This window comes from Vicia villosa, unplaced genomic scaffold (assembly GCF_029867415.1).
Source record: "Vicia villosa cultivar HV-30 ecotype Madison, WI unplaced genomic scaffold, Vvil1.0 ctg.000711F_1_1_1, whole genome shotgun sequence".
Lineage (NCBI taxonomy): Eukaryota > Viridiplantae > Streptophyta > Magnoliopsida > Fabales > Fabaceae > Vicia > Vicia villosa.
This window is the reverse complement of record NW_026705317.1, coordinates 462,406-486,590: the sequence shown is the minus strand read 5'-3', so window position 1 is coordinate 486,590 and position 24,185 is coordinate 462,406. Positions and strand designations below refer to the sequence as shown.

General features: G+C 34.0%; 3 protein-coding genes across 3 annotated transcripts; 1 reads left to right on the top strand and 2 right to left on the bottom strand.

The window, feature by feature from the left end:
- Positions 1 to 7,177: 7,177 nt before the first annotated feature.
- Positions 7,178 to 11,172, bottom strand: LOC131630616 (magnesium-chelatase subunit ChlD, chloroplastic-like). The gene is made up of 5 exons (XM_058901392.1): positions 10,997 to 11,172; positions 8,612 to 8,736; positions 8,372 to 8,472; positions 7,922 to 8,238; positions 7,178 to 7,343 (listed from the first exon to the last, which is right to left on the bottom strand). The coding sequence occupies exons 1-5, from the start codon at positions 11,170 to 11,172 to the stop codon at positions 7,289 to 7,291; spliced, it is 774 nt and encodes a 257-aa protein (XP_058757375.1). The 3' UTR covers positions 7,178 to 7,288.
- A 2,646-nt stretch (positions 11,173 to 13,818) lies between these two features.
- Positions 13,819 to 15,809, top strand: LOC131630599 (transcription factor bHLH84-like). The gene is made up of 5 exons (XM_058901372.1): positions 13,819 to 14,392; positions 14,652 to 14,903; positions 15,045 to 15,110; positions 15,194 to 15,259; positions 15,396 to 15,809. Exons 1-5 carry the CDS (start codon positions 13,841 to 13,843, stop codon positions 15,492 to 15,494), a joined length of 1,035 nt encoding a protein of 344 aa, XP_058757355.1. The 5' UTR covers positions 13,819 to 13,840; the 3' UTR covers positions 15,495 to 15,809.
- Positions 15,810 to 16,242: 433 nt separating this feature from the next.
- LOC131630598 (vacuolar-sorting receptor 1-like) lies at positions 16,243 to 22,448 on the bottom strand. Its single transcript, XM_058901371.1, has 12 exons — positions 21,817 to 22,448; positions 20,299 to 20,991; positions 20,128 to 20,216; positions 19,947 to 20,016; positions 19,785 to 19,868; positions 19,607 to 19,683; positions 19,425 to 19,506; positions 18,356 to 18,438; positions 18,176 to 18,242; positions 17,132 to 17,260; positions 16,934 to 17,046; positions 16,243 to 16,654 (listed from the first exon to the last, which is right to left on the bottom strand). Exons 1-12 carry the CDS (start codon positions 22,127 to 22,129, stop codon positions 16,556 to 16,558), a joined length of 1,899 nt encoding a protein of 632 aa, XP_058757354.1. The 5' UTR covers positions 22,130 to 22,448; the 3' UTR covers positions 16,243 to 16,555.
- Positions 22,449 to 24,185: the final 1,737 nt, after the last annotated feature.

Genomic DNA, 24,185 nt, shown 5'->3' with positions numbered 1-24,185 from the left:
CAACAGTATACGTAGCTCCGCTGAGCGGGCTACCTCCGCTGAGCGGACCCAAAAATGCTTCAAATCTCTGCCAAGCTCCGCTTGAACTCCGCTGAGCGGACCTTCTGCTACAAAACTTCCTTATTCAGTTCCAAAATTGCGCAATCGGAGCCGTGCCTTCGACACTTTATTCCTCGAGGCTCCAATAAGCATGAATACCTATAAAAACAAAGAAAAAACTATTAAACGGTATATAAAACATATGAAAACTAAATAATGTGAATATATACACAAAAGTGGGGATTTTATTACAAAAACGGAATGAATTGAATCAATAAGTGCCACAATTATATACTCAAAATAACAACATTTTGGCACTTATCAAACTCTCCCCAACTTGAAACTTTGTTTGTCCTCAAACGATGTCAAATAAATCAAAGAATCAAAAGTAATAAACCAAAGAATCGTGAATCAACAAGTTTTGAAAACCAAAAACAGATGTATGGCTCAATACAAAAACGTATAAACAAAGTAAATACTTACCACTATCCTACAACGACAACATGTAAATGAAACGCATCTTAAGTACAAATAGCATACAAAACATTCTAACACAGTACATGCTTACTTCATGAATCACACCTAGCAAAAATTCATCAATGGATGAATAACACACAAAGGTGAAGGACTTTTAACACTCATCCAACAATCTTGCAAACAAAAGATTAAATTATGCATTCATCCAAAAATCACATTGAAGATATAAAAGCAAGAATCACAAGGACTTTTCAAGGTTGTAATGTGGCTTGGTTAACAAACAAGGGATAAGTCCTAAGGCTAATCGAAACAAAAACTTGCCTAAACCTAAGGGAGTGATCAATCCACCAAAGATTCAAACAACACAATTTCGATCAAACTTCTTCCATAATCACAAGTTTCTCAAACCAATCACAATACTTATTAGCACAATTATTCACTTCTCTTTTCTTTTTGTTTTTCAAAACTTTTTCACTTTTTTTCTTTCTTTTTCTTTTCACATTTTTTTTTCTTTTTCTTTCTTTTCAACCTCATAGCAACAACCAAATAAGTACACAACCATTTCTCTCCCCAACTTGAATTCAACCACACCATCATATGAATACTCCCTACTTTCTAAGGCAAGGTAAAAATTCATACCAAAAATCATGGTTGAGGGTTCAAGAAAACAAAGAATCAATCATCCATGCAAAAATGAGAACTAAACACTCAAAGATAAGCATTTAGCAAATACAACATGGACATTGACAAAAAGGCTCAAAAGGGTTGACAAATGATCACACACTCACAAGGTGAATTGACTATTTGGTTATGGTGGTTGTGCTCAAAATGAAACAAAATGCCTTGATCCTTTTCATGCTTTCATAAAATCAACATAAACAAAAGATTAAGCATAATAAAATCCAGTTAAAACAAAGATTGTGGCCTCCAGCATATATGAACAATGGAAAGCTTCCTCACATTTATGGTTTGGGAACTAAAGTGATTCAATCAATAAGCAAGTAATGCAAAAGAATGAATGGTATGGTAATTGTACAAATGAAAAGTTTCTTAAACATGTTATGCTATAGAAAGAGATAAATGAGTACCTTGAATGATACAACTTCAAAAACAATATCCTACCATACATCCGCAGGTTGAAACACTCAAGCTTTGGAAAATCACCTCAAAAATCTTCGAATCACCGAACAAAATTTGAGTACAAACAACCAACAAAAGAATTAGAAAAACAAAACTAATATATACTATTAATTAGCCTTGGTGAGAGTGGGAAAAAGGAGTGAACCAAGTGGAATAGGAACCCACTGGTACAGAGCAGAAAAACAAAATTCTGCTATGCCCGCTCAGCGAGCTCTGCTCCGCTCAGCGGATGACAGAAAAACCAGAAAAATCAGAACTGCACCAGCTGTTCTAATCACTCACCACTTCACCTAAATACCTCATAAATAGAAATATAAACAATATTTACAACCGTTGGGGTGCCTCCCAACAAGCGCTTGTTTTACGTCGTTAGCTCGACGCCTTTATTGTTTAGGTGTTTGGAAAGTAGCTTCCTCCCGTCATGCCATGGTGACGTCTCACCGCACAAGCCTAAAGAAAGTGTCCTAACCAACCACTCAACAAACGTTACGGGTACAAATATATACAACAACTATACGAACATAAAAGAAAACGCAAGTATATAAGTATGTACATAAACAAACACATATATACAAGTATGAACATATACATGTATTATTATACAAAAAGAGAAAAGTTGGTGAATATAAACAAGTAAACATGTACAAGTAAATATATATACAAGTAAAACTATACAATATATACGATATATACAAAGCTCAAAACCACATAAACTATTGCGATGCAATCACAACCATCCCCGGCAACGGCGCCATTTTGTTGAATGCAGTATAGGGCAAGCAACAAAAGAAAGATTTGGAAATATTGATCCGGGAATTATCGTCCACAGAGATGGAGAGATGCCATTCAACAGTTTCTACGGTTTCGAGCTTGGGTTTGAATGAGCAAAAAGTAAACAAAGATATAGACAGGAAAAGAATAAACACATTCTTAGAAGAGAAAGAACTTATCAGGAATGTAAATATATTCACTCTTCACAAACATACACTTACCAACCCGTTATACTCAACCTACGATACTCATCTATGTCATCACGTATCTCTCACATAAGCGTCCATCTCTGGAGCACAAACGAGATCATCTCAAAACTAAGGTTATCTCTAACGCAAAGTCACGAGAACATCCGTATTCTCGCGTCGGCGATCTCTCGCGCGCCGCTCAAACACGAAAGCATTAAGTACAGATACCCACAGTGAATGCTAGCTCTAAATCTATCTCTAGAGTTCAGAACCAACAGATTATCATCCTAGATAAGGATTCAAGCAGTTTATCTCTAAAGCAACTCAAATCCCCAGCATAGAGCAAAAATCCAGGATAACAATCAACATAGATTTGTAAAGAAAGTTAAATATAACTTTATAATCGGTAAATCGGTAAATATACATAAGATTCAAGTACATATACAAACAAACCCAACACAAAAGAAATACACAAAGAATAGAAGAGATAAACCAAACATCTCGCGGGTTGTCAGCTCCGGTTGATGAGAAATCCACCTCCGATCTTCCAAGTGCATGACCCGGTGTTGTTTTCTAAGCTAATCCTACTCTAAGAATGAAAATGATGGAGTTGGAACCAAAAACTCTCCAAAACCATCACCTAGAAATGTACAAATGAAGAGAATATAAACACAAATCTGCACAGGTCCGCTCAGCGGACCCCCTCCGCTCAGCGGCCTTCACTTATTCCCCAAAATATCTACAACAGTATACGTAGCTCCGCTGAGCGGGCTACCTCCGCTGAGCGGACCCAAAAATGCTTCAAATCTCTGCCAAGCTCCGCTTGAACTCCGCTGAGCGGACCTTCTGCTACAAAACTTCCTTATTCAGTTCCAAAATTGCGCAATCGGAGCCGTGCCTTCGACACTTTATTCCTCGAGGCTCCAATAAGCATGAATACCTATAAAAACAAAGAAAAAACTATTAAACGGTATATAAAACATATGAAAACTAAATAATGTGAATATATACACAAAAGTGGGGATTTTATTACAAAAACGGAATGAATTGAATCAATAAGTGCCACAATTATATACTCAAAATAACAACATTTTGGCACTTATCAAATATCATCCACATAAAGCAACAAAATAACAAATGAATTTCAAGGTCGAAATCTGAAGTAAACACAGTGGTCAAACTTCTAATGAAACCTGTGTGTGTCATGAACTTATCGAATCTCCTATTCCACTATCGAGGAGATTGTTTCAGGCCAAATAATGACATGTTCATCTTACACACATAATCTTGCTTTCCCCTTTTGGCATACCCTTCATATTGTATCATCAGGATTATTTCATCTAGATCTCCATACAAAAAAGTAGTCTTCACATCCATTTGCTCTAGTTCTAGATCGAAATGTGCCACCATGTAAGTAACATTCGAATGAACTTGTACTTCACAACAGGAGAGAATACATCATTGAAGTCAACACCTTATTTTTTAGTGAAACCCCTTACAACTAATCCTTCCTTGTATCTTTTCGACGTCACTCCCTCGATTCCTTACTTAACTTTGAAAATCCATTTACAATTGACTAACCTGGCTCCAGCGGGTTTCTTGATCAGTTCTTAAGTGTGGTTATCATGAATAGATTTCATCTCGTCATCCATGGCCTTTATCCATTCAGTCTTATTTCGAATCCTCGTAACTTCCTTATAGTCTTTAGGTTCTTCATATAAACCTCACTTGCAGAAATTAATCTATAATCTATGAGATATGCATATCTAAGTCTCTGAGGTGGCTTGATGACTCCTCTCGGTCTATCTCTTGTCAACAGGTAGCCATCGACAGTTTCCTCAACTTCCTAAGTTTCTTCAGCATCTTGTGTTTCTTTTTTTACTTGATCTGGGATACACATTTCAGCATCCACTACAGGAAAAAATGCCTCCTGCCACGCCCAGAAAACCGAGGCTATATGCAAAATAACCGTGGCGTAACGCTGAGGCCACGGTTTGGCCACGGAAATCCAACTGTGGAGTATACGGCCGTGGCCTAAAGTAAAGTCCACGGTTTTTTGGTATAGACCACGCCTTTTTTACAACCGTGGCTCTTTTAGGCCACGATTTAGGTAGCTTAATTAAGGCCGCGGTTTGTATTTGCCATGACTTAAAAACTGTGGCTATATGGTAAAGCCACGGTTTCAATTTAACATTTAGCATTCAGGTTTGGTTATGACCACAGATTTAAAACCGTAGTTATATTTTATGCATTCTATACCATTAATCTTGCCACGGTTTATATATATATATATATATATATATATATATATATATATATATATATATATATATATATATATATATATATATATATATATATATATATATATATATATATATATATATATATATATATGCCATTATTTGAAGAAAGCTAAAGTTCTCTATATAAGAATCATTCCCTATGACAAAATTATATTAAATCATAAAATTAAGATGCTTTGCAATATTCTTTCATAAATTTCCTGAAACCACCCTTTCAATTCAAACCATTCCTAAACCATAACACATTAGTGTCTTATCTATATACACTACATGCATATCATAATCTATATACATTACATGCATATCAGAAGTCAATATTCAATTTCAAGAAAACTGAAATTGTCAAGAAGAGTGACAAAATGATGCTATAGTCCTTATGTTGGTTGTCGACTCAGATGCAAAAGCGACAAGGTCTGAATGATGCTATAGCAGAGTAGTTGCCTGAAAATCCTTTGGCAGACTTGGCTTGAATGAGACCACCTATGAATTGGCCTGAAAATCCTTGGAATGGCTTGAATGAGACCTAAAAATATAGGGAAAAAGTGATGTTAAAAATACAAGGTAAGTTACCACTACAATGAATAATAAACTTCCCTAAGCAATACTAGAATGCCATCGTATTCATAATTAATAAAATAAATATTTTCACTTTCATCTAGATCACTATACTAACAGCAATATTTCACCACATTAAACAGTAACTTTACCTTACGGAGCATCTTTTTTGGAAAAGGGCCCTTCAATTCCATGTGAAGCCGTAGCATGTCGTTGTTAGTGAGCCCTGGAAAAAAACCTTCCCTATATAGAGTTCATACATCCTTCAGACCAAATATCCAATGGATGATCATACTGCAAGCCAAGAACAGCAAAGAAACATTCAAAAGCCCAGCTGGAAATATAAGTGTTTAAGAAAAAGTAGTTGGGAGTAATGCAATAAAAAGTATAATATACAATACTTACTTATTTCAGAGGCACGATAACAGCGACTCACGATAAAAACAATTTAAACACAGCAGCATTTTAGCCATACCAACATATTGCCAGGCTTTATATCACAATGCAGAGCACCACAGTTACGGAGACGCTTCAGTGCAATAAATAGTTGTTTTGCATATGCCCTCACAACAGTTAGCCTAAGGCTAATATTACAACCAAACTTCTTTAAAACTTCACTCAGATTCATATTTAGAGATTCAAAAACTAAACATAGATAATTTCTATACTTAAAGCTTGAAAGGAAACGAATAAAATGAAGCTTATCATCCGGATATAGACCTACTAATTTCTTTTAAATGACCAACTAATCCAAACCATCCTTGTACCTATTCCACACATCAGACATATAACAATGTGTAAGAGACTTTACTACCCAAAATGCAAAAAAGATTAATTAAGGATAGCCTGTGAAAAAATCACTCACATGGTGTCATTATTGCGGATAATTTTTATTGCTACTTCATATGGCTCACCCTTACCAGCTTTAAGAATCTTAGCTCGTACAACTGTTTAAAAGACACGGTTCCTGTGTGCAGCAGTACCTAATTCAAAGTCAGAAAGAATGCATCAGGAAAATAGCATAATAAAATGCTAACTGAACACTACAACTTTGGTTCAATACCTGCAATTTGAAACCAAAAGAGGACCGGAGCTGCAATTAAACCGTGCCTGCAATTAAATCCGAAACGACTCAACCAAATTCACTTTCCATCCTATAACAGACAGGCATAACTGAAACAACAGAAAAAAAAAAGATATCAGAGCAGGGTAATGTTGAATACAACTATCATACAAAGCAGGGTAATGTTGAATACAACTATCCTGCATCCTTGCAAGCTCCTTAGACAAAGGGTAACTTATAGCAAATCCTCCACCTCCATAAGCCATACCATAAGAGAAATGTATGTTCTGAATATGACTCTCCGAGGGGCTTCCAACATAATAAAATTGATTATGGTCATACTTAGAAAGAACTCTAACCACATTATCAACTATAAAAACAGTGTCATCATCTCCCATCATGAACCATCTCACATCTTCCAACCCAATGTTTTCTTGTCCCGCTCACTTGATGAAGGACAGTCTAATAGTTATAGGTAGAGAAGAGGGAGATCAAGAAAGACTGTAACTCAAACCATTAAGAGAGATCTTGATGCCCTCTCAAGAAAATAGAGATTTCTGTTTGGTGATTTACTTCTTTAGAAAGTAGAAAAATTGCTTCCCTTAAGAAAAAAAATAGTCGACCAAAGTTAACAATCAATGGATATCTGTAGTGTACATCATATTTACCATATAAAAAACTTCTTTTGAAACAAAAAAACTTGTTACATACCTGGACACCACCTCGTAAAGCCTCGATAACCAGGTATTTTAATTGTTCTTTGCTAATAGTAACTTCCATGAGATACTCTCTAGCCGAGATGATCTGCATTTCATAAATATTAAGTCATATCAATGTTTCTGTCAATCTACTCAGCAAAGCCTACATTGCAGAAAGAAGAAAAAACTCAATTATCACTTTAAAAAAATTGTAGAAATGAAATTATGAATGTGAACCTATGCATGATTGTTACAATCATATTTGCGGTTCAATTCATACAACAGCTTGTAACTCTTGAGACCAAGTAATTTTATTTATTGCATGCATAGCTTAGGCTATAGGTTATTCTTCTTTACTCTGTTTTCTTGTTGGCAGAACCCAGATTAAAAAAGTGTTTCTTTGGAAGAATAAGGGTGAGTAGAGGGGAATAGAATTTTGGATAGTTTCTATAGTGAAAACCAGGGCCAGTTCAAGTTACGGTTGTTTTAACAGTTAAAGATCACAATCAAATTAGAAGAAATACAGAAACAACAACAAATAAGTAGTGAGTGGAAATAACAGAGATTCGATTGGATTAGGTGCAGAGTTTGCAAGGGAGTGTTGGGACTCCCAAATTTCCCGGGGTTATGTGTACATAAATAAAAAAGAATTCTGAAGGGGGAAATTGTAGATTACAGCAGTACCTCAAATTAATTACAATACGGTCTAGCATATGTTCCCGAACAGAACCCTCGTCAGGATTATAGGTAGCAATCAGAAGGGGCCTGCATGGGTGCCTAAAGCTGATTCCCTCTCTTTCAATAATATTTACTCCTTCAGTCAGTACATTAAGGAGCAAATTACTGATACCCTCGTCCAAAATATTAATTTCATCAACATATAAAACACCTCTATGAGCTTCAGCAAGTAGGCCTGGTTGGAAAACAGTCGTGCCTGTCTTCACAGACTCCTCAACATCAACTGACCCAATGAGTCTGTCCTCCGTAACTCCAAGAGGAATCTGAACCATAAACAAATATACAATGGTTTATAGGAAAAAGGTATCTTCAAAATAATTATCAGGATGAATCTTAGATGATAGAATTAATTAGAACTTAATCACATACATGAAAAGCTTATTCTCTGAACAGTACCTGAACAAAAGGAGACTTGATGATATGAGTTTTAACAATTCCATCAGAATCATATTCCACACGTTTGTAAAGATCATCTTCCCACCTACAAATATTAACTCCTGCTCAATGAACTTAAAAAAGGGCAAAAGAATAATCTAAAACAGCTTTTGAAACAAAGACTAAACAAATGCAACTCAATCAATTCCCAAACTAAATGCCATTCAACAAAACCAACTGCACTCTCACACCATACCATACCTGCATCAATATAAATAGAAACAACCACTAATCTTTCAGAAACAGCCAAAGACCACTTGCCATAAGCAGCTGTCAATCCTTCAGGATTGGTATCAGTCTTACCATCAATAGGAGACTCTCCAAATCTGCCACACCAATCAACAATAACAATACTTACGGATCTAAAGACATGTTTGGATTAACTTATTTGAACTTATCTACTAACATAATCACTAGCATGAATGATCAAAAGAGCTCACGAGAACAACTTGAAAACATCTTATAACTTGTATGAAAGTAAAAACAGTTGGATATACTTTACTGTATCTATTGTTAGAAAAATAGCTTATGCAAGCTATTTCATAAGTGCTTATTTTGATAAGCAAGTTTCAAATAAGCTGTTTACCCAAACAGGCCTTTCCAACTCTTCCGCCGCTGACAATGACGGCGGGGACTATTTTGTGGTTGTGACGGTGGAAACCATGGCAGAGACTTTGAATCTGAAAGAGGGAAGAGTGGAAAAGCTAGAGATAGTTTTGAGACATTGGTGTTATTGAGTGGAAAAGTGACAACAATGGGACGAGGAAGTGCCGTGGATCTGTACTTCTTCGTCAAACCGAGAAGATTTAGGGAAATTGATTTAGGGTTTACAATGCAAAGAAGCAGAGAAGATTTTGGGAGAAAGGGGGAAGGTTTAGGGTTTAAGAATGCAGAGAGTTGATTAACGGAGATGACTTTTGGATTTTTCGAGGAAGAAACGGCGAGACGGAGCTGTGCGCGAGAGGAGAGGAAGAAGAAAGGTCACTGAATCAGAAACGTGTTTGATGAATGAGGGAAAAGTGTTTGATGTTTTAATGTTTTAGTTTTTTTTTTAATCTTAAAAAAAAATAGAAAACAAAATAAGATATGTTTTTGTGTTTTAAATTTTTTTTTTAATTTAAAAAAAATATAGAAAACAAAATAATCAAGAGAGGGAAAGTGAATAGAAGAGGGAAAATTTGGCGGGGTATAATTTTTTGGGCTTGCGCCACAGTTTGAAGTCAAAATTATAGGCTGCGGTTTTACTTTGTGGCTTAAAATATCTGCAGTTAAATAACCGTGGGTAGTTGAAGGAAAGGCCACAGTTTCGCAGTCTGGATTCAATGTTTTCAAACATTAGTCTACGCTTATAAAACCCTGGCCAAATCATATATATGGCCACAGTTTCTGAGCTGTGGAAAATTTTAGCGTGGCCGTAGGCCAAATTTCTAGTAGTGATCGACATGATCCACCTCAACAGGAATCTCTTCTTGATCCGGCTCTTCTTCAGATATCTCTGCACTTCGAACAATGTCACCAGTTTTCTTGAAAGTTATCTCAGATTCATTAAAAAATACATCTCAACTGGTGATAGACCTCATGTGACCATAGCCTGTAAGCTTTGACTCCTTTGGGGTATCCCGTGAACATGCATCTCAGAGCTCTAGGTTCGACCTTGTTTGGCCTAATGTGATCATAGGTTATGCAGCCAAATACTCTAGGTTTATTAAGATCTGGTGGATGTCCCAACCAAGCTTCTTCAAGTGTCTTCATATCTAACATGGTCGAAAGACATTTGTTTATCATATATATTGCTGCTAAGATAGTCTCTACCTAAAACATCTTCTTTAACCCAGCACTAGTTAACATGCATCTAACTCTTTCCAAAATGGTTTGGTTAAATCTTTCAGCCATACCATTTTGTCGGAGAGTACTTGCAATAGTTCTATGACTTGCAATACCATAGGTTGCACAAAAACTCTCGAACACCTTATTGTAAAATTCAAGGCCATTGTCAGTTCTCAACCTCTTGACCTTTCTGCCAGTCTGATTTTCAACCAGAGTCTTCCAACTTTTAAAATTCTCAAAATTTGCATCCTTAGTCTTCTAGATGAATATCCATAACTTTCTGGAATAATCATCAACCATGAATAGAAAATACTTTGCTTCTAAATGTGATGGACACATGCAGGCCCCTAAAGATCAGCATGGATATAATCAAGGGATCCATGTGTTATTTGTTCGCCTTTATTGAAATTTACTCTGCAAGATTTTCCAAGTACACATGGTTCACAGAACTTCAGCTTTTCGACTTTGTCTCCACCAAGAAAATTTTGTTTCCCCAGTTTGACCAGGCCCCTTTCACTGACATGGCCCAATCTCATGTTCCAAATTTTTATCTTGGAAAAAGGTTTCGTGGATGCAACATCTGCAGAACCACTTATAACTTCATCCTCAAGGGTATACAATCCTTGTTTCATCACGCCTCTCAAGACTTCCTTCGACCCCTTCATGACTCTTAGGATATTTTTCTCTCATTGGAAAACATATCCTTTCTTGTCAAATTCACCAAGAGAAATCAAATTTCTCTTCAAATTAGGTACATACTTGACTTCAGTCAATAATCTTATTGGCTCATCATGGAGCTTGAATTTCATAGATCCAACACTTGCAATCTTGCAAGCTTTGTTTCTTCCCAGCAATACAGATCCACAATCTTGATCATATAGTTCCTCAAAAAAGTATTTGTTTGAATTCATGTTCCAAGTCCAACCTGGATCCATAATCCACTCCTTACTCGAGTTTCTGCTTGAAACCACAAGAATATCATATGAGTCGAAATCATCTTGAACAATGATTGTGTTTCCATTATTCTTTCCTTCATGATCTTTCATGTGTTCTAGGAATACCTTTCTTGTATGACTCACCTTCTTATTGTGATAACACCAAATACCATATGTATAACCACTATAAGACTTCTGTTGACTTTTATCCTTCTTCTTGTCGAACTTGCCATCTCTCTTTATGATTTTTGCCTTAACCGACGGGCCTTCATCATTCGAAGATTGCTTGTGATCCTTACATTCGTTCAAATCCTTATAATACAAGGTTGGTTGAACTACTTCAAAGATCAGAGACTTTCTTCCATACAAGAGAGTTTCTTTGAAGTGATCATTAGAACATGGTAAAGCACACACCAACAATAACGTTTGATCTTCATCATCGATCTTCACATCGATATTTTCAAGATCAAGAATCAACTAGTTGAACATATTCAAATGCTCATACAAGATTTTGTTTTCACTCATCTTGAATGAATATAGAGCTTGCTTCAAGTAGAGGCGGTTGACCAACGATTTGGTCATGTACAAACTTTCGAGTTTCGACCACAAACCCGCCATTGTCGTCTCTTTTGAAACTTATCGGAGAACCTTATCACCAAGTCTCAATAAGATAGATTTGTGGTCTTTCTCTACTATATTCGTTTTCTCTTTCTTCGTTAACGCATCACCCATGGCTTTGACTCCCTTCAACGCTTCTGATCAACCTTGCTGAACCAGTAGGACTTTCAAGTGCCATAGACCGATATCGTTCACTCCGGTGAACTTTTTAATCTCATACTTTGTTGACGGCATCTTCTTCATGCTCACCACACCAATTTGTTGTGAAAAACAATGTCGAAATAACAAAGTATAATCAGTTTCTTTATCTATAAGAAACCCACAAGGTTAGAAAAGAGTGAAGCAAGAAGAACACGATGAATTGGGTATACACTAATATTTTTTTACTTTCTCTTTAAAACAAAATTACAAGTGTTACAGAGTAATAAATAACCTCTCTCACCCTAATTAGGATTTGCATTGTACAATGATGAGAAACTAGTATGTTATTTATAAGAAACTAACACACTAAATTAATGGGTTTTTACACACAGTCCCATTACACAAGCTAACTTAGGGAACAAGCTAACTTAAACAGTTTGGGTTAACAAACAGGCCCAATTAGACATGCTAACGATCCTAGCATACTTCGATTTTGACTACACCATGTGAACAGACTTCGACGACATGCTAAGATCGTGTCGAATTGTCGAACCAAGAAGCTATCCTAGAGTTCGATCTAATATCTCACATAATTGTTTGAAACAGACAACACTTCTTTTTTCTAATCTTGTTTTCGAGATTCCCCACTTATATTGAAACAGGTTATCAAACTTTCTATAGAAAACTATTTCCTTTTGTGGCATAGAGAATCTTTTAAATATTTTTAAGAGAGGGGAGTAGTTTGTGAATTATAACAGCTAATTGAATTTTTTTCATCTAAAAGTCCTACTTTCATTTCATGAGCTATCATTTTGATTTTGTAGGATCGAGTCTCCACATATTTTTCATCAGTCATATGATATTTGAAGACAAGGCTCGCAACATATTTTTTTCGCACCAGCCTCCTCAATGTCGTATTTCTTTTTCAATGAAGCCTTGATTTCTTTGACAATCTCGTAAGCACTGTAATAATCATATAAATCATGAGCAAGTTCATTTAAAAATTTGCAAATATAGTCATTCTCATGTCATAAGGTTAATTCTTTAGCCTCTTATGCTTGTCAGTTTGTTAAAAAATTGTTATTGTTAAGAAACAGTTTAGTATTATGTTGCACTATAGGAACTGTTCTAAATTTAAACTCTCAAATATGTATATCACTCGTAATAATTTTTTTGAAGGATGGAAAATTTCTCAAAATTGACTAATTTCTGTAACTTTTATTTACATTTTGTAGTTTTTTATTTAAAAAAGTACATATTTACTTGTCATTTGGTCCAACCATGATTTAGAGATGTTGTCGACTCAATATCTAAATCGATTTTTAATACCAAATACATTAGTTAATCTTTCCACTTAATTCCTACTACTACTATAGTATGTATATTTCATCTGAAAATGTTATTTTCCCTTCACAACATTTATATTTCAAGATCAAAATATTAACAATCTATATAATGTCGTATACACTCGTATATGTTTATATATGTCTCTCTCCTACTTTTAATTTTTTAGACACACACATTTTAAAAATAAAAATAAAAACAAAAAAACAAAAATATTAAATTTGACATTAAATATTTTTTATGTCTAAACATTATTTCTCTCTACGGAATTAGGGTAATTAATAGTTTCCTTAAGACGTGTGTTTATAGGACAACAAAGGGATTAACTTATACTAACTTATAAGCGATTCCATCATTGACTTATGTATATTGCATAAAGTTATAGGAATTAGTCAGATGCTAATAATTGGCAATTATTAATTGAGATTTTTTTATAGGGATAAAGTCTATTTGTAAAGATATTTTATTTCCACTTTTTAGTTACCTATAAATACAGTGTATTATCAAGTGAAGCTTCTCAATCACAATTCACAAAGAATACAAACCATATAAAATTCTTCAGAAAATGGATCCTTGTGAGCAAAGTTGTGAAGAATGGAGTTCCCTTAGTGGATTTTACACAGCTGAGGAAGCTGATTTTATGGGCCAGTTACTTGATAACTGTCAAGTCCCTCAGCATGATTATCCAAATTTCAATTTTGAAGTTCCATCTACATTATGGCCTGGACATGACTCCACAATAGTGAGCATGAATAACAGTGACCATTTTCCTCAAAATGTTGATAATAGTAACATCAATTTTTTGAGTTTTTTACATGGAAGTGACACAATTTCTGATGCAAATGGTAGTTACAACTGTTTGAATGACGATCAAGTAGCAAACATTGGATACATATCCATGCTGAATGGTGATTTCGGCGCTTATAGTGTTCAAAGGAATGATAGTGCACAGATAACCGAAAACAATACGGATGAAGAGTTTTGTCAAGAGGTTATTGGTGACAAGAGTTTTCAGGATCACGTGGAATGTGAAGAGTTACTGGTTTCTGAATCAGTGGAAGATGGTGTTAAAATCAACATGGAGAAGTCAGGAAAAAGATCTAGGTGCTCAATGAAGGTAGGATAACATAAATCTTGTTTGTCTTTTTAAATTTAATCATTTCTTGTCTATGGAACAAACAGTGACACAGACAGAAAGACACGACACTGATATTTATATATAGATATCATAATAATTTGAAAAAATAAAAATGTGTCCGTGTCCGACACTAAAGATGTCTCGTGAGTGTCGGTTTCTTTTTCAGAAGAATTTTGTGTGTTTGATTTTGTATTGTTCTCACCTTGATTTGATCATTTTGATTTTATTGATTCTATAGGTACAAAAGAATAAGAAAAATATCAAACCTAGAAAGAAATCGAAATCTATAAGCAACACTGAAGAGGATGAAAGTCCTGATCTTCAGGAGCAGAATTTGAGCTCAGAGGAGGATGACTCCAGTGCTTCTAAGAAGCTAAATGAAGAAGGGTCTTCGATCTTGAACCAGAAGGATTCAACATCTATGAAGTTAAAAGGAAAATCAAGATGTGATAGAGGTTCTTCCGCTGATCCACAAGGTGTCTATGCAAAAGTATGTCTACCAAATCCAAATGCATATCCTCAAAATATCATTATTAATAATTTTATGTTTTTGAAATGTTGTCCAAGATTGCTGAGATTTTGAACTCTTAAAAGATTAGATCTCAGTAGATTTTCATTTTGTATAATGCAGAAAAGAAGAGAAAGAATAAATGAAAGGTTGAAAATTCTACAAAGCCTAGTCCCCAATGGAACCAAGGTAACTTTCTCAATGGCAATTCAACAATAGTTAAACAATTGGTTAAGCTAAAATTAATTAATTTTCTTACTTCTGAATTATAGGTTGATATCAGTACCATGCTTGAGGAAGCTGTGCAATATGTGAAGTTCTTGCAGGTCCAAATTAAGGTAAGAACATGAGAATCCTCTTTAGTCCTTACTAAGAATCCAAATTTTACTTCAGTGCCAAAAAAGTTCATATTATATATTTTAGAAATATTGAGACTAATTCGTGTTTGTTTATCTTTTGATTTCAAATAAACAGCTTCTTAGCTCTGATGATCACTGGATGTATGCTCCCATTGCTTACAATGGAATGAACATTGGACTAAACCTCAACATTACACCTACCAAATTTCCATAGATATTTAGCAGAATATAAAGAGTTGAAGCTGCATGCCATTTTGGAACTTTGTGATTTTTCTATTCTGTTGATAGGTATTTAATTATTCATTAGCACCATTTATTTAATCCTAAGGATTAACCATGTGTATTTTTGAACCATGAGATATTATTCATTGTTTCTTGATTATTGAAGTTTGTTTCAACCGTTTTACTGGTCATTAGTCATTGGCAATGGCATCATAGCTTGTATACTTCAAAAATCCAAAATTAATTTGTAAACCCATAATCCTGTCACAGCTAAATGAGTTTGGGCATCATACCTTGTATACTTCAAAAATCCAAAATTAATTTGTAATCCTATAATCCTGTCACAGCTAAATGAGTTTGGAATAGCATATTACTGCCACAACTGAATTTCAAAAATCCAAAATTAATTTGTAATCCTATAATCCTGTCACAGCTAAATGAGTTTGGAACCTCAACATAAATGAATAAGATTAACCCTAATATGAATTATCAAGGCCTCTCTTTCTTCAATAACCAAATGGTTAAAACTCAATATATATTAAAATGGATTTATGTCAGCAGAGATGTACATTCATCTGTACATTCGATCAAGGATATGATGACTAATTCCATAATGCATCCCAAACTCACCTGTGTGATCAAGTAGCCACCACAAATCAAATTCCCCAGGGTTAGTTTTTCGACAAATTTGTCAAAGCCAACAAAGGAAAGAAAATAAACAAAGTACAACACACCAGCAATCAATGGAAGAACAGTGTTAACATAAACCTGTACTAAAAGCAAAATAAGTTACAATCATATGAGTGGAACAAGATGTCACATAAACAGAAAATCTACAGATCTACTCAAATAACTTAAAAGTCTGCCCTAAAAAAACACAGGACATCTATCTAATTCTCAGCTTTTTATTGTTCATATGATACAGTCTATTAATTAAATTCAATGCTCTGAATTCTGAAAAGTTGAAAAGGTACAAGGAATGCCACAACTTGGTCTCAGCACATGATTCTGCCTACAGGCTGGCGCATTTTCAGTTTCATGCTCTTTCCAGTTTCAAGCTCTATCATCGTTGACATGATTTACAACTTCTGATTGACTGTCCAAGGGCATATACTGTGCCATGATGGCCCTTATTTCAGAATCCATATATGACTGCAAAAACACCCACAAAATACAGTCAAATATTATGAAGAAAATGTCTCTACCTTCTCTACAGAAGGAGAAAATGATAAATGAAGAAATGTCTATGTAGTAGCCTGGTGCAAATTTCTCTGGTACACTTGTTGTGTTTCAGTAGTAGAGTGTCAAACAAAAACCTCAGCTTTGGTATGGAATTTAATGAATCTCAAAGCATGCGATAAATCTTATAAAATTTGAAAATAAAGAAGGCTACATCACCAAATTAAACTGGGAAAGTACAACCAAGCTTACCCTTATTCTATATTTGTAGACAAGGTATGCCCCTGCAGCGGCCAGAACTAAGCCGGTTACAATGACCAAAAATGCAGCCCAAGCAGACTTTCCTTCCTGGCTAGAAGTTTTACCTGCAGAATACCGAAAAGAGAATATGAAAAAAAGCTTATTCAAATGTTTGAGAATGAAAAAAAATATGACAAGTGTGTAGCTCACTTATGCAGGTATCATGGTCCCTGATATACAGAAGATCCCCACTGCAAGTGCAGTTATAGCTCCCCCAGGTATTCTTGCAGCTACATTCAGGGCACTGACATGCTTTCTTCTCTTTACATTCATCAATGTCTGCAAGGATGATGCACAAAGGAGTTCAATGTCAGATATTCATTTGGTCTAGTTATGATAAAACTTTCCCAGGTATCACCAATGTCACAAATTTGAGCTGAAGGAATACTATGACTAGTTAAGTACTTCAACCGTGAGATAGAGTTAAAATATGATCTATCCAAGTATAATTTACCAATATTTTACTAACTAGTAACTGAGATAGCAATATGCCTTTCAATTTTAAGTCTTCTCATCTCCTTTTTTTGGATCAAGTATTTTAAGTCATTTGCCAACTACATTGAGTCTTCTAAAAGCAGGCATTACTTAAAACCCAACTTTGCACCTCGACTTTAGATGCTCTCATATATGTTTTCACATAAACTATGAGCTTATAAGAATTCTTTTAGTAAGAAAACAAATACTTCTAAAAATTGAAGAGCTTCCACACAAGCTATAACAACTAATCCAAATTGAATCAAGTGATAAAACAAGTGTCATTTACTAAAATACACTTATTAATAGTAGGTACACTTATTAATAGTAGGTACACTTATTAATAGTAGGTAGTGGAGTAGCTAGATGAATTAAAATACAATAAATAAGGGGTAAATTAATGGGAAAAAGCAATAGATGTTGCATTGGTAATTGGTAATCTAAAAGGACAAATAATTTGAGGCAGAAAATGGCAACGGTGATATCTAATTTGAGACGGAAAAACAGCGATACTATTTTTCACATGTTAGTAGATTAATGAGAATTTCCACCTATCATGACGACATAATAAAAACAATTTGTTTTCAAGAACATATTAAACACAAGGTCCAGGATTCTATTTTAGGTGTATAAACTTAGTGCTCGGGGTAACCTTAATACTTCAAGGTACACTACAGAAAAAGTAAATAAAATAAACAAATAACATTTAAACAATCTCACCTGTACAATCTTTAACACCATCACCTTTAAACCCTGCAGGACACTCGCATTTAACCCCTCCATTATCCTGTTCATGAAGGTATGACAATGTAAGTCATGATTCGTTTTCAAAAAGATTCAAATGCTAAATATTTAGTGAAGACAAAACAAGTTAGTGAAGTGTCAAGAGAAGCAACTAACCGAACAAGCAGAAAATGCATGTCCGTTTCGGGCATCATGCCAACAACCTCCATTGTTAATCTTGCACCGTCCAGGTCCACTAGCTGTAAACCCATAATAAACTAGCTGAGTGAAACTATGAATACACATTATTTAAAAAAGGTAATTTACTCTTTAGGTTCCTATATTTTTACTGCAATTATGACAAGATCTCTCTCGTTAAAAGTTTTCAACAGGATCCCTAAAATTTGGAACATGTTCTTGAAGTATTACTGAGGAGCGTGTTCGAGTAAACAATTTAATTCAGTAATTATTCAAAAAGTATTCATCATATGAATATTTATGCATGTGCTGTTTCACAATCAAAGAGATAATCAGGGTAAAGTCCATATATCCTATGCATATATTGTTTTTAAGAGCCATCTTGTGAGGCTTATGAGAATAAGTTGAAAACAGAATAATGGGAAAATCAAAAGCTATTTTCCTAAGCTCTTCCAAACACTTGCACAAGTGTTTATGTCATAAGACAAGCTCAAATAAGCTCTTACAAACACCACCTGAATTTTCAATTAGGTCCCTACATATTAAGTTATTACGAAGTTGTATATTTAAGTTAATGAAATCAGTAATAGTAACATAAAATGGCTAGAAAATGACTGGGAATATCCTGACAGAGAATAACAGCCGCCAACTACGAGAGATCTATTTACTAAAATAGAAGTATAGGGATTTAAAAATGAAATGAAACAATAGAAACTATTTAAAAAATGAAATGAACTATAGGAGCCTACAAAATAATTTAACCTTAAAAACACAATAAACAGAAATGATAACAATAAGTTGCCAATCCCTGAATCTCTCTACTTCATTTCAGTGAAGTTTAATAAATTCGCAAAATAAAAATGAGGAATCATGATTCATGAGAGTAACTTTCATGCCTAGGAAGATCATGGATTAATGTTCACAATGTCAAATATGGATCATCCCAAGTTAATCTCTGTCTTTTTCTTCAATTAAGTAACATGAACAGACTTAGATAACGTTTTGATGAAATTTATGCAAATAGAGAAGTAAAGGCTGTGTATTTAACCTTCGCAAGTCGTATAACCATCTCCTTTGAACTGCACACCATCTACCAAAGGGCATTCACATACTCGCCCGCGGAAAGTATCCTGCATAAATATTCACATATATATACATGAATATTGAATACAGAAACTGTAATTCAATTTGGCCTGTCATTAGATACTTATTTTCAATGAAGTACAATACCTTGCATGCAGTTATGTTAGCTCCTTTATCCCGCCAACAACCACCATTGTTATCCAAGCACTCGTTTGTCTCCACCTCTATCAAGTAAAAGGTTTGCCAATCAAAAAGAGTTGGGTTTTAAACTAAAAGTTACACAAAAGTATATCCACCTCATGAGTAAGGGATAGCAAATATTTACCACTGCTCAAACAAACAGCTGGTTCAGTAGTTTCTTCAAAACCTGAACAAATAGCTTTCATAACAGCACCTTTCTCCAATTTTCCTGCAAAAACAAAAATGAACAATATTTTAAGAGTTGAAAATTCAAGCAATATCAATGAGCGAAGCACATTGTACAAACCTCGATACTGACGGCTGTTGACAACTAGAGTAGGCAATATGGTAACATCACCTCGTGATCCCTTCCCAATCTATAAAAACTAGTTTGTTAAAGATCTTTCTATACATACATAAAAAACCATAGCAATCTTGTACAATCAATTAAACGACAACATAAGCAAATTAAAGTTATAAATGAGTACTTGGGCATCTTGCTCTTCTTTCAAAACAGTATTCTCAGAATCGGCATCTGGATCTCCCATGCACTTTTCAATCTTTTTAATATCAAGACCTGCAGATATTGAATAATCATAATTGAGAAGTTGTTTTCAACCACCCTAGAAAAACATCAAAAGCAATGAAGATTCACTTGCCAAGTGACTCAATGACAGCATCAGCACATTTCTTGTTGTATTTTTTCTCCTTCATTGGGCACCTAATTTGAAAATCAGTGACATAGTCCCACCACACCCAAGGCTTTTGGGTTTCATTTGCCACCTTGTAAACACATAACTGCCTCAAATTTTCAACAACCACATCTTTCCCATCATAACCAGTGCTAAAATCTTGCTCAGGATCTGGTGCACAATATCTTCCATGGTTAATGCACTGAGACTTGCATTGCTTACTTAACGTGAATGCCTGAGGACAGTACCAAGTTATATAATGGGGGGTAAACTGAGTAAAGCCACCTTTCTCCAATATTTGTGCCGCACCCTTAAAATCCTTCACAAATTCCATCAACATGTCACATTTAACTCCACACTCATCATTGCTGTTGGTCCACAGCTCATACTCCACACGGTCATCTGGGTGGGGGACGGCCTCCCTCCAATCAAGATTTACATTCACCATATCCCCATTACTTATGGCACTCTTTAATTTCTTACCAAAACTTTTCTCTATGAGAGCCGAAGGTATTGTTATGTTCTCTATATATTTTGCAGATGATCCATCCTCTTCAGGAGTGTCCATGGTTATTAGTTTCTCCTCAATATCATCCGCAACAAGAACAGCAGAAGCTCCAGCCTTCTGAGCATTCCACACCTTCAAAGCAAAAAAGCAACCTGCAATAAACACGTAACCCGCATTAAGAATCCACAAGAAGAGAGAACAATCTAAGACATCAAAACAAGCATCATTATAAGTAAATCATGCAAACACATTCTCAATTCCTCAGTGCAAGTGTAAAATGAAACACAAATATAGATGACTGGATCCATACGTGTTCAATCATCAATTAAAACATAAAGAACAACCATAAACAACCAATCCATTCAAACAAACTAAAGGTACACCATATAGCACTTTGAAAACCTAAATACTAAATCTAGTATGCAGAATCCTTTGAACATGAAGCAATCAAGTAACACTTACATGTCTTTGGTTCTGCAGTGAAAAAAATTGATTCTGTGAAATTGATTTTGGCTAAAAGTGAACTGAAGATAAAGTGATTTATGTTCGAATAAATTCTTGCAAAATTGGGTTGAACAATAAATTTCAATGTAAACATCACGTTTGAACTCAAAAACTACAAATTCTAGTAGATTCAATTATGGAGGCAGAACCAAACACCTCAAAAAATCATTCCAAAATCAAGTCTACAATTCTAGAATCGCTTTTGCCTCTTCCAAAAGCCAAACCAAACATACAAAGCACAAAGCAATAGATAAGCAAGCATATTAGCATAGAAAAACAAGTCATAGCAAGTCTTCACTAACCTAACAACACTAAAGTGACACTATCACACTACTAAACAAACAATATCAGCCAATTTTAGCTCAACAACAACCAGAACCATCAACTAAAACGAAAACAATATTCTAGAACAAACTAAACCAAGCTAAAAAATTCACAACATAACAAAAAAATCGAAGGCATAAGAATCATACTTCCCCGATCGAGCAAAACGAACGTTGGAAGAGCACCAGCTTTCGATTTGAACGAAATCCCCGACTCATCAAACTCCTTACACCCTTTCTGATTATCCTTCGGGAACACAACGTTCCCGGCCATACTACCACCGTATTGAGGAATCCCGAAGTTGCCAATCGCACTATCGTATGTTCCCTTGATAGACTCCGGCGACGTCACCCTCAAGCTGTTCTTCTCCACCAGGAATTTGGCCGTGGACGACGGCGTCAACGATAGTAAGAGAAACCCTAGAAATAAAAATAAAGCCAGAGATGACCTCTGAAGCTTCATTTTTCCGCAACTGGGTTTTGAGAATCTCAAAATTCAGAGATCGATTTTATTTATCAACAGTTTGCTTTATTAAAAGAAAAGAAAAAAAAAAAGTGAATTGAAAAAGAAAAGTGAGAATGGGGAAGTTATGGATGTTTGTTTTGTTCAGTCACAGTTCCTTAATTTGTTGGTAAAGGAAGAAGGGAGTATAAGTACAAGACTCGTCTAGCGAAGCTCTAGAGAGAGAGAAGTTCTAGAGAGAGAGATTATTTCTCGCTTGAAATTTATGGATTCTTTGTTGAGTCCACGGGAACAAACAAAGAGTTAGATTATCACGGTTTCCATGCTTAGCTTCCTTATCATAAATCAATAATATAATTTTTGTATATATCCTTCTTATACATCAATTAATTCCAAATGCTAACTAAAAACAAAACCATAAAAACCTAAATAAATTACTCGAATTAAGCTGATAAGAAAAAATTATTATGTTTATTTTATGTATTTTTAAATATTTAAATTAATGTCTTCTATTTTTTTTCTTCTAATTAAAATTAGTATTTTGCTCCTTAGTACTTTAATTAATACTACCCAATAAATGTGACTCAAGTGGTTATAGAGGCATTGAACTTGTGGAGAAAGATTGCACTTCAATTTCTCATAGTTAATATAAAGAATTGATTCTCTATTTTTTGAACTTTTAATGAGATTTAGTGGTTTAAAATTTTAGAAAAAATTTAGTTTTAGGTTTTTCTAAATAATTTTTATAGAATTATATTTTTTTTAAATTGTTATTTGATTAATTAATTCAAGTGATCAATTTCACCATCCACTTACATGATACTCGTTTAAAATTACATTGAACAATCATTTAACATATAAATTATTTAACTTATCAGAATTGAAATATGTAATTTTAAGAGCAACATACTCTTATTAATCAATTTTAAATAAAAATTTAATTTAAATATTTTTTTAAAATGCTTCTAGATTACAATAACTTTTTTATATATTAAAATTTTAAAAAAACCACTTAAACTTAAAATTATTTTGAATTACTTTTTCAAAAAAGTTATATTTGAAATATCTTTAACAAAATATCTGATTTTTTTCAAATTTATATTTATATTGAATTGTAAAATTTATCTTTTAATTTATTCTTTTTGTAAAAATATTTTAATTTATAAAAAATGAATTTAAAAAACTTTAATATTTAGAAAATTATAAAAATTATTCTCAAAAATATTAAAAAATATTTTTTAAAACTAAAATAAAAAAGACCTTTAATCAAACAAGTAACACAATATAGAAGTTATTTGATTAATTAGATACAGTTTGTTAGTTATTTTGTTAATATTTTAGATACTCTATATAAAACAATTGATATCATATTTTTCATTTTTTATTTTAAATTCTGATTTGCTAGACACTTTTCAACCCAATTAAATTCTGATTTGCTAGACACTTTCCAACCCTATACATGAATACTTCTCTCTAACCCTATAATATGAAATTGTTTCATTCGATTTTTTAATGAGTCTGTGGCTAACTTTTGTATTTATATCTAGTTATTTCATTTTTATTTTGGTACTACATATATTTATCATCGCACGTGGACACGTGTTATATTAAAACAAAACAAAAAGTACTGTACTATTAAGTGATTGCAGAGCAAATGACGCGTTCAAGCCAATCAACATTTGACAAGTGCTTTACATGACTCGCATATTTGAGCATATATTTCACGTTTAGAGAAGGGAGTGAACAACTAATAAAAAAGAAACAGAACATAAAAGAAATAATATAGAAGAAATAAAAGTTCATGTTTTGTTTTTTTTATGAGAAAATGTTCAAGAAAATAAATAAATTTAATATATAGGCTCATTCAAACTAATGGACTAGTGCTCCCACTCATTTTACAATATTATAAATAGATATTTACTTTTTTAAGGGAAAAATTATGATTTTTTCTTTACCCAACTTCCTATGGGGGTCACCCCAGAGAAATTCCTAACTTACCCATGCTTCGGAGATTCATCTCCGAAGTTATTTTTTTTTAGATTTTTTTAAATTTCGG

Bases quoted from the DNA above. Each gene is read 5' to 3' on its own strand.
- LOC131630616 (XM_058901392.1), bottom strand. From the start codon at position 11,172: ATGGATCCAGGTTGGACTTGGAACATGAATTCAAACAAATACTTTTTT. The intron at 8,473-8,611 runs GTATGGTATGGT...TTCATTGAGCAG, and splicing joins TTCTATTTATATTGATGCAG to GAGTTAATATTTGTAGGTGG. The intron at 8,239-8,371 runs GTACTGTTCAGA...TTTATGGTTCAG, and splicing joins TCAAGTCTCCTTTTGTTCAG to ATTCCTCTTGGAGTTACGGA.
- LOC131630599 (XM_058901372.1), top strand. From the start codon at position 13,841: ATGGATCCTTGTGAGCAAAGTTGTGAAGAATGGAGTTCCCTTAGTGGA. The intron at 14,393-14,651 runs GTAGGATAACAT...TTGATTCTATAG, and splicing joins GATCTAGGTGCTCAATGAAG to GTACAAAAGAATAAGAAAAA. The intron at 14,904-15,044 runs GTATGTCTACCA...TGTATAATGCAG, and splicing joins CACAAGGTGTCTATGCAAAA to AAAAGAAGAGAAAGAATAAA.
- LOC131630598 (XM_058901371.1), bottom strand. From the start codon at position 22,129: ATGAAGCTTCAGAGGTCATCTCTGGCTTTATTTTTATTTCTAGGGTTT. The intron at 18,439-19,424 runs GTTAAATACACA...ATGGGTTTACAG, and splicing joins TGGTTATACGACTTGCGAAG to CTAGTGGACCTGGACGGTGC. The intron at 16,655-16,933 runs GTAAGCTTGGTT...GTGTTTTTGCAG, and splicing joins TCTACAAATATAGAATAAGG to TCATATATGGATTCTGAAAT.